The following is an 11055-nucleotide window of genomic DNA, read 5'->3' as shown; positions in this document are numbered from 1 at the left end:
GACAATAACTAGTAACAGTTAGACACAACCACCGTCTGCAGACTTGTTGGCGTTTAAATATGTGACGTGTAGTCATATTGTACTGAAAAAAAATTCATTCCAATTCTCTATGTCGGGACTCCATGAACTGTGTTGGTCTCTGTTAATTCACATTTTCTCTGCAATAATCAGAGTGTGCTAACAACTATTACTTACATATTGGTTAACAACAGTTCTCCTTACTAATGGAATTGTATAGTGTCATATGGATTTAATATTAAACTTTGAAATCAGTACGTGTTAACAATTGTTTAACAGTATATTAGGGAACACAACATTTACAAGATTGAGCTTATTGGAGGAAACACTATTCGGGGTAGAATCATATGAAAAATTAACACTTAAAAAACACTCGGACTGCAACAAATTAAAGAAATGCCCACAAATATTTTATTATAAAAAGAGTGCAAATATATAGAGAATATGAAATATAAATTATTTAAGCGTTCATTATTAGTTTACAAAAGTAGTTTAAAACTTGTGCCACAACCAACGCAAAACATAAAAATTGATAACCTTGATGTTGTTTTGTCACCATATGAGGATTGAATCCCATGCTTTGTACATTTCTTCTTTTTAATTTTAACGTACAGTCTTTTATGATATATGTATCGAAATAAAGACCTATTTGAATTTGATAACCTTGATGGTACATGTTGTCCTTTCCTCTTTAGCGATAGCCAGTTATTTTTGTAATAAAAATATCACAAATATGTACCTAGAGACCTCCAAACCTCCTTCATTAATGTCACTCATTTCAAAATGTATCTGCCCCAGAAGAATCTTCATTCATGTGTACAGACTCAATACTATCTGGAAGATCCTCTTCCATCATAGAAGGTAAGGTCACCGACATTTTCCCAGGAGTGGTCTCCAGACCCAAACGAGGCTCTTTGGAACCCTCTGTAATGGAAAGGATGACAGCAGAAGCGTAAAATATTCTGAAGTAAAGTGTAAACAGTAATACAATAGTTTTATCATGCATACACATACACATGTTCGGCAAACACAGGAGGCGTGGTCTAGTGAGAAACGCATACTCCAGCGTGTGATAAAGCATGTTTTGCTCTCCAACGACAAATCCATGTGAAATAATACTGCCCATATGGGCACACATTACTGCCTAAAGTACACTAAATGTTACTAGAAAAAGGAACGTGCATGGAAGAAGCCATTTCTAATTACATTATTAAGGAGAACTTAAAAAACGAATCGCAGTATAGGAACATTGTTTAAACCATTCCTTCAATAAAACAACTTATAATGGCAACATACTATGATCAAGTGAGGGTTTCATTGTTGTCATGTGCAAGTCCCTGCTGGTATCACTTGTCAAACCAGACAAAGACCCGGTGCTGACGTCCTACCGTCCACTATCTATGCTGGGGATAAACTACAAAATCCTAAGCAAGGTAGTGGCGCTCCACCTACTGGAACACATGCCACACCTGGTACACAAAGATCAAAATGGTTTTATCCATGACAGATCCACCACACTCAATATTAGGAGACTGCACAGGGTGATGGAACCACTCACACTAAAAAGGGCCCCTGAGGCGAATGACAGACAGAGAGGGCAGGGGAAAGAATTAAGTTACAATTTAAAAAAAAGACTGCCTTTAAGTTTCTTTGAAGTAGTGCTACAAGTCACTTATATATTGGAACACACCCAACACACTGGTCTTCCCAATTATAATGCAAAACAAACTAGGTTATAGAAAGCATTTCATATTTTATTTTCATTTTATCAAAATAGTAAAGAAACATAAAGAAGATAAATATTAGAAGGATCTAGGCACATCTTGAATCGCACACACACACACATTCAATCAAACCAAACAAACAAGTTACTTACCTTCGGTAATGCTTTTTCTGGTGGATACAGTATCTGCCTGTGGATTCCTCACCTTGTGAACATCCCCTGCGCCAGCAGCCATTCGGAAATTTTTGTAGCTCTCCACGCCGGCGAGATTATGGACGACGTCACAGAGGGTACCACTCCGCTCGCGACCCCACTGACGTCACTGGATCCATAACAGGGCCTCGTCGGCGGGATGACGTCAGTTCCGCCCCTTTTTTCCATGCCCCCAAGGCAAACGGACGGACCGACATAAACAAGTATAGTATACACAATACACAGTATTTGAACCAACACACATAGTGTGAAGACAATTCAAAAGGTAAAAATAATTAAACATTCCCATTGTAAGATACAACATAAATACTTGCAGGTATAGAAGAGTGGACAACGGGGAGGCGTGTGGGCATGTGAGGAATCCACATGCAGATACTGTATCCACCAGAAAAAGCGTTACCGAAGGTAAGTAACTTGTTCTTCTGATGGATACATCTGCCAGTGGATTCCTCACCTTGTGAATAGAATCCCACAGCAGTCCCCACTCCTGGAGGAGGGTGTCCACTCTTCTATACCATGAAATCCTGTAGGACAGAACGCGCAAAATGACCATCCCTCCTCACTTCGGAATCTAAGCAGTAATGCTTCGCAAAAGTGTTGAGGGAGGCCCAAGTTGCCGCTCTGCAAATGTCCTCCACTCCTCCACAGGGACACCCTTAGACAAAGCAGATGTAGAAGACTTTGCTCTAGTAGAGCGAGCTCTTATACCCTCTGGAGGATCCTTACCAGCCAGGGCGTAGCAGATCTTAATGCACAAGATAATCCATCTTGAAAGTGTGCGCCTGTGCACTGCTTTTCCCTTCCTGCAGCCAGCAAATCCCACAAAAAGCTGGTCATCCACACGATAGTCCTTAGTTCTATCGAGATAAAAGCTCACCGCCCTCTTAGGGTCCAGACGGTGTAGCGGTTCCTCCTCCTTGGAAGGGTGAGGGGGAGGATAGAAGGTAGGAAGGGTAATGGACTGCCCCAGATGAAAAGGAGTTACCACCTTAGGCAGAAAAGCAGTCCTGGTCCTGAGTACCATTCTTTCAGCATGAATGGTCAAGAATGGGGGTTTAGAACTAAGAGCTTGAAGCTCACTTACCCTCCTTGCCGAGGTAATTGCTACAAGAAAAACAGTCTTAAAAGACAACAGTCTCATGGGACACTTGTGCAAAGGTTCCAAAGGTGAACCCATCAAGTAGGTTAAGACAAGATTTAAGTCCCATTGAGGCACAATAAAAGGAGTAGGAGGGTATTTGTTGGTAAGTCCCTTAATGAAACGTAATATCACAGGTGACAAACAAAGATGGCTGGTCCGGCAAACAAAGGAATGCTGACAAGGCCGAAAGATAACCTTTTATAGTAGCCACAGCAAAACCCTGCTGGGCCAGAGATAAAGCAAACTGAAGAATGTTGGATAAACGAGCCTTTACAGGGTCAATAGACTTTTCCCACACCAATGAACAAATTTAGACCACCTATAGGAATAGATAGATTTGGTGGAGAGACGTCTGGCGGACAAAATAACGTCCACCACATCAGGAGGAAGGGAAAAAGAATTCAGGTTGCCCCGTTCAATCTCCAGGCATGAAGGTGTAAGCTCTGGAGGTCGGGGTGTAGAACCTGCCCCTGTGACTGCGAGAGGAGGTCTGCTCTGAGAGGGAGACAGTTGGTACAAACAGTGTGGTCCCAGATACTAGAGTGAGACAGAGCGGAGGGCACGAGGAGAGGTGGAGAAGTTCTGTGTACCACACCCTTCTTGGCCAATCCGGGGCGATCAATATGACTTGAGCCCGGTCTTGGCGAATCTTCCTCAGAAGCCGAGGAATCAAGGGTATGGGAGGAAACGCATAAAGGAGTTGTGAGTCCCAATTCAACTGAAACGCGTCCCCCAAAGCTCCCTGCATCGGACACTGGAGACTGCAGAATGACGGGCAGTGAGCGTTCTCATGAGTGGCAAACAGATCTACCCGAGGAGTTCCCCACGTCCGAAAGATGTGATGAACCACCTCCGGATGAAGCCTCCACTCGTGGCCGGCCGAGAACTGCCGACTGAGACTGTCTGCACGTACGTTCAGAACTCCGGCCAGATGATTTGCCATCAGACAAATCTGATGGTCCTGAACCCAGGACCAGAGACGCAGAGCCTCTCTGCAGAGACACTGCGACCCTACTCCTCCCTGCTTGTTGACATACCACATTGCGGTAGTGTTGTCAGTTAGGACTTGAATGGACTGACAGGGAAGGGAGGAAGGCCTTGAGCGCCAAACGTATCGCCCGTAACTCTAGAAGGTTGATGTGAAGCAACTTTTCCTCTGGAGACCATAGACCCTTGATCTCCAGATGCCCCAGATGAGCACCCCACCCTAGAGTGGATGCACCCGTAATCACTGTGGCAACCGATGGAGGCAGATGGAAGGGTTTTCCTTGAGACAGATTGCCCTCCACGCTCCACCAAGACAGAACCGCTGCAGCTTCTCTGGAGATCCTCACTGACTCCCTGAGATCTCCGTTGTGCTGATACCACTGCCTGCGGAGGCACCACTAGAGCGCCCTCGTGTGCGAGCGTGCATGGTTGACCAGCAGAATGCAGCAAGTAAACAGACCGAGCAGACGAAGGACCTTCAGGAGTGGAACAACTGCTCCGTTGAAAAACAAAGGAATCATTTCCTGAATGTCGAGAATCCTTTGAGGAGGAGGGAATGCCTGACACACAGTAGTGTCCAGTACTGCCCCTATGAACAGGTTGCCCTGTGAGGGCACCAGGTGAGACTTGGGTACATTTGTCAAAAAACCCAATTTGTACAACAGCTGTGTTGTCACGTGCAAATGATGAAGCACCTTCTCTGGAGACTCTGCTTTGAGAAGCCAGTCGTCCAGATAGGGGAAAACTGGAATCCCCAATCTTCTGAGATGGGCTGCCACCACTGCCATCACCTTGGTGAAGACTCGAGGTGCAGTAGTAAGTCCAAACGGGAGAACTGCAAACTGATAGTTCTGCGAGCCCACCGTGAAACGGAGATACTTCCTGTGCGACTTCAGGATAGGAATGTGAAAGTACGCATCCTGCAAGTCGATCGACACCATCCAGTCTTCTTGCTGCAGCGCCTGAAGAACCTACGCAAGGGTGAGTATCTTGAACTTCTCCTGTTTCAGAAAAAGATTCAAGATCCTGAGATCCAGGATTGGACGTAACCTGCCATCCTTCTTGGGAATCAGAAAATGCCAGGAGTAGGACCCCTGACCCCTTTCCTGCTCGGGAACCACCTCTATTGAACCTTTCTTTAATAATGTTAGGACTTCCTCCTGCAGGAGAAGGAAATGTTCTTCCGAGAAAGCCCCTTGGCAAGGAGGGTAATTTGGAGGGAATTCCCGAAAGGGAAGAGCATATCCATATTCTACAAGATTGAGAACCCAAAGGTCTGTAGTGACAGATTCCCAATCTTGCAGAAAATGAGTAAGCCGACCCCCTACAGGACCAACATGATCCGGAAAGGGGAATCTAGGGCTGCTTTGCTGCGGTGATAGGAGGGGAGGTAGAGGAAGAGGAGGAGGAGGGTTGACGACCTCTACTTTTACCTCTATAAGATTTGTATAGAGTATTCTGTTGTTGCTGCTGCTGCTGACGAGGCTGGCCATATGAACAAAAGGACGACTTCCCAAATCCTCTGTATTTTTGGAAAGAGCCTCTAGGTTGACCTTGCAGGCCAGGAGATTTAGCTGTTGCCTTGCTGTCTTTAAATCTCTCTAAGGCAGCGTCCGCTTCCTTACCAAAGAGTCCTGAACCATCAAATGGTAGGTCCAACAGAGTAGCTTGAACATCTGTTGAAAAATCAGTAGACTTCAACCAAGCACTCTTTCTAGTAGCCACTGAAGAACCCATGATCCTTGCCACTGAGTCAGCTGTGTCTAGTCCACTCTGAATGAATTGACGTGCAGCAGCCTGGGTATCGTGTAAAACCTCCTCAAAATTCTTCCTGTCTTCCTCAGACAGCTTAGGCAGCAACTTTACAGGAGTCCATCAAAGCATGGATGTATCTACCCATCAAACATGTAGCATTCGTTGATTTCAATGCCATGCTTGCAGAGGAGAATACCTTCTTGGCAAAATGATGAAGCCTCTTTGATTCCCTGTCAGCTGGAACTTGAGGGAATGCTCCTGAAGATCTCTTTGAGCATGCAGCCTGAACTACTAAGCTCTCTGGAGAAGGATGAGCCGATAAAAACTCTGGGTCACCAGGAGCCACCCTATATTTTCTTGCTATAGACCTGGAAACTGCAGGCGCAGAATTAGGCTTTCGCCAAACCTCCAGTACAGGCTCAAGAATTGCCTCATTGAAAGGCAAAAGAGGCTCAACAACTGAGGAAGGTGAATGGAGAACCTCCGTTAATAAATTTGACTTAAACTCAAAAGTAGGGAGTTGAATGTCCAATAATTCAGCTGCCTTTTTAACAACCACATAATAAGGTGCTACATCTTTTGAAGGTGCATCAGAATCAGGAGAAAAATCCCATTCAGGAGAAATGTCCAGGCCGCTGGCCTCTCTCACTTCAGCAAAGCACTCCTCTGAATCATGCAGTTCACCTTCTTCCCTTTCCTCACGATATCTTTCCTCTTCTAAAACCCTCTGGGCCTCTCTCCTGGATCTTATCCGCAGCACAGGCGTCGATGGATCCACAATCGGATTCGGAGCCGACGTCGTGCACGGATCCGACGGCGCAGCTTGCGCCCAACAAGGTCAAACAGAAGGTGCCGGTGAAGATGGAAACAGTGTCGGAGCCCTCGGCGCTGGGAAACTCCAAGACGGCGCCGTCGGAAGGAACGGCATGAAAGGGGCCTGGGCATAGACTTGAGGAACCCCCAAAATGAAAGCTAATGGACCCATGGAACCCGCAGGTGCACCAGAGGGGTACATAGCCTTGTGAAAGACTCCATACATGGCATTAAGGTAATGCGATGGGTCTTGGCCTGGAGCTGGAAACGGAGGGTAAGCTCCCGGGACCGACTCAGCAGCAGGTGTTCCTGATTTCGGGCCAGCCGGCGCCGATGTTGGAACTTCTTCTGGAGTTACCTGCTCTTCTGGCACAGGTAGTTCTTGAGCCAGAGAATGGACCAAATCCGGTGATGGAGCCGGTGTCGGTGATTGAAGCAGAGAGGCTTCAGGCGAAGCCAACTTTTCTGGTGAAGCCGGAATCGATAACGAAGGAGACACATAATCTTTTCTGTGACGTCGAGGCGAGGTCGATCTCGGCGCCGCTTCTTTATTGATTTCTTGTAGAGTGCTTCTTTTTCTTATGTTTCTTCGGCTTCGAGTGTCCTGACGTCGACTTCGAGCCCGACCTCGACTCGGAACGAGACCGCGACCTCCTCCTACCTCTCTTCTTTTCCTTCTTAATTTTGGCCATAAAAAGCTTCGCCTCTCTCTCTTGCAACGCCTTTAGGTTCATCTTCCTGCAACATGGACATCCATCGACGTCATGGTCGGAAGACAAGCATCAAACACAATCTTCGTGCGGGTCAGTGATGGACATCTTCGAAGGAAACAAGAGAAACACAGCAAAACAGCTAGATATACAAAGTAACTACGGAGAGTCCCAAAAAAAACGTTGGCGTCGACGGAGCAGGAAAAAGGGAACTGACGTCATCACGCCGATGAGGCCCTGTTATGGATCCAGTGGCGTCAGTGGGGTTGCGAGCGGAGTCGTACCCTCTGTGATGTCATCCATGACCTCACCGGCGTGGAGAGCTACAAAACTTTCCGAATGGCTGCTGGCGCAGGGGATATTCACAAGGTGAGGAATCCACTGGCAGATGTATCCATCAGAAAGTCACATACCCATACATACTCACACATCCCATCAAGTCAGGATTCATTGAATAAAAAAGTACATTCTTAGACGGTAACAACAACCTTCCCATCAATTGTTTGAATTAGATAACAAACATCGTAAGTTCAGTTCCTCAATCGATAATGCAGTCGGTACTCCAGTTTCTTTTCACAGGGGAAGGTAAAGAACAACGGAGACACATGATGCTCCAGCGCCGATGCGCGCTTCGGTGTCAGACCCAAATGTGGATCACACCTTCTTCAGGGCGAAATGGTCGTGTGCAAAACACAAGATGAGACGCGCCTGGCATGTATGGCCCAAAGAAAAAACCAGGATAATGGAGGGCAAAGGACAATGCAATGTGGGTTCCACACTGGGACAGAGAAAAGTGGAGGGACAGCTATATTGGTTTGAGTATTAAGATATAGAGGGAGCCAAAATTCTGATCTTAAAATTCAACAAGGTCCGGATCAGAGTCAGGAGACCTTTGGTACTTAGAGAGCCAAGGCAAACACAGCAATGTCTTTACATTTTCACTTTGGTGAAGGAGTCTGCCCCAGTAAGATGGCCCTACGTAGCTTTTTTAGTGCTGGACTTAGAAGGTGAACGCATTCAATATCATTGATTGGGACTACCTGTTTGCCACTCTGTCGAAAATGGGTGTCGAGGGGAGACTGCAAAGCTACACATATATTTTCTACACCGAACCAACCGCCCGAGTTAAGATTGGAAAATACGTTATTACCCTCTCTTAGGGTGAGCAGGGGCACTTGCCAGGGTTGCCCCCTCTCCCCGTTACTCTTCACCTTGGCAATGGAGCCGCTGACACAGAGACTCCACCAAGAGGGGGATGCCTGGGGTGTCCTGCTGGATGATGTAGTCCATATAGTGTCACTGGATGCGGACGATGTGCTCCTCTACATTCGGGATATCCAAAGGGGGATTCCGGAAATCGCGGAGATACTTGCGCGTTTCTGGAGGGCATCAGGATAGGGAGTTAATAGGGCAAAATCTGCATCATCGCCCTGTGCGCGGGCTGCCCCTCACAGGCGATTTGGTGGGAGACCACATAGTGAAATGGGAGCCTCTGGTCTTTCGATATCTGGGGGTCCGTGTTTACCACACCATGAAAGATATCATAGAGGGGAACCTGACCAGGGCCATTTCCTTACTACAACCACAGATGGCCTTATGTAGCACTCTCCCACTCACAGTCCGGACGATTGTGATTTCCAAAATGGCGATACTCCCCCGCCTCTTGTATTTGTTTCATATTTTGCCAGTGTTCATGCCTCATGCCACCTTTGCGGAGCTCCACAACATGCTGGGAGGGTTCATTTGGAATAAGGGCAGGAGACGGTTGTTCTTTGTAGACAGCAGCTGCCAGTGGAAAGGTTTGGTCTAGGCACACCAAATTTCGAACATTATTATTCAGCAGCGCAGCTGCAATGGCCGGCGAGATGGCTGGCCATGTGGCAGCTGGACGAGGTGGGAGAACTGCTGTTGCACAGAGCGCAAGAAATGGTAGGATCAATGTTGCTCCTGGGAGCACGGCCCCCCCAAGGGGCAAACAGCCTGGTGAGAGTGGCTTACCAGAGCTATAAGAAACGCCTAAAGCTTATGCCAGATAAGATCCCATACTCTCCAGCCATTAGCCAGAGCTTCTTCACACAGTTCCACACAGGCATTGGTGAGCAGGGGTTGGCGGCCTGGAGAGATGCGGTAGTATCCTCGGCAGGGGATCTATTCAGAGACCAGGAGCGGATACCCTTTGAACAGTTGCAGGACGATTACGGCCTACCCGATGCATCATTTTGTGGCTCACTGAACACTGATGCCAGAGGTGGGATGCCTGCAGAGTACTACAGATATTGAACCGTAGCAATACCCGTTGACCAATGCCCTGTTTGTGATAGGGTCTGATCGGAAACTGGTAACCTGGTTTGTCAAAGCTTTGGCCCACATGACCCTGGACTCTTTATTACCCCTCTGCAGTCTTTGGGAAACAGACATAGGATGAGCCCTGACACCCAAGGAATGGGAATACACCGTACACTATACATGCAGATTGTCCCGTAATGCCAAATTCCAGTACATTTAGTTTAACATTCTACACAGGGCATACCTCACTTCGGCTACCCTTCATAGAATGTTCGGGTTCTCTTCTCTTAGCCCAAGGTGCCAGGCTCCTAGCTCTGATCTAATGCACATGTTTTGTTTTGGTGTCTAGATACTGCAACACCCTTATCTGGAGTCACAGATATACTCAGCATGCTAATGGGCCGTGATGGTCTCCATACCTTAGAGGAAGCGCTGCTGGGAATATTTAAGAGGAGGACAGTGCAAAAGGTGTGCTTATCGCTCGTTGAGCCATTACGATGCAGTGGAAGGCTGCCACACTCCCGACACTCCAACACTGGCACACAGCAACACTCAAATGGGGCAGGGCAGAAGCAGCCTTGCTGCTCAGGGAAGAAGTGGACTCCGCAGGGTTTCATTGCTGACTTATGGGACAACCTTTTACAAATGACAAGACACGCAGGCTGCTCCCCAGAACGGGTGACTGGGATGGGCGTTTAAGGCCCGCTGACATACGTCCAAGGACCTACCTGGGGCGGCACCACTTAGTACCAACAACGTTACTGCCCGGGGTGTCCAGAAGACCAGGTGATAGTCCTTTCTATTTTCCGGAGGAGGGGAGAGCTCCAGAACTACTCAAATGTATTCTGATTGTTTGTTGGGGCCCTCACATAGGACACCACGGGATTTACCCATCATAACTGAATTGCACAGTATAAAATATGTTGTCTTTATTATCGCCCATGATGAATCTGTGATCTGCTATCATGTTTGGTTTGTGTTGGCATTAAGTTTTATAGCATTGAACCACGCACTCCTGTCATAGAAAGTTATGCATTGTATTATACATTGATACTGCCGCCCGGGTAGGACAGCAGTGTTTGTTATATGCCTGATGATTAAAACTCAATAAAAATTGTAAAAATAAATTGTAGGTTTCATTGTTATATCTTTGTATAACAAATAAAACAATAGACTGTTTTAAAGTAAGCACCTATGAGTCAAAAGTCAATAACGACAACCATTTTCTTGTGAACTTCTGCAATCTTAAAATGATTACAAATTACAAACGTGACAAACACAAACAAATCAAAGAGAAAGAATGGACCCAAACACACCTCTGGACCCATATCAGCCCACCAAATGTTTCACTTCAGTTTAGATATACACGTCTCCCCGTATCCAAGAGGACCACCAAAACGCTGCTCCAG

General features: G+C 46.7%; 1 protein-coding gene across 3 annotated transcripts in view; it reads right to left on the bottom strand.

Moving 5' to 3' along the window:
- Nucleotides 1–406: 406 nt before the first annotated feature.
- KIAA0586 (KIAA0586 ortholog) overlaps nt 407–11055 on the bottom strand; it is an 813007-nt gene continuing 802358 nt past the window's right edge. For all 3 annotated transcript variants that reach the window (XM_078660379.1, XM_078660377.1, XM_078660378.1), the window contains one exon: nt 407–942. In XM_078660379.1, coding sequence (XP_078516505.1) covers nt 797–942 — 146 coding nt within the window. In that variant the 3' untranslated portion in view covers nt 407–796. The remainder of the gene's footprint in view (nt 943–11055) is intronic.

The sequence above is a fragment of the Lissotriton helveticus genome, chromosome 9 (genome assembly GCF_964261635.1).
Source record: "Lissotriton helveticus chromosome 9, aLisHel1.1, whole genome shotgun sequence".
Classification (NCBI taxonomy): Eukaryota; Metazoa; Chordata; class Amphibia; order Caudata; family Salamandridae; genus Lissotriton; species Lissotriton helveticus.
The sequence above is the reverse complement of the archived record's forward strand: the minus strand, read 5'-3'. Positions and strand labels throughout refer to the sequence as shown.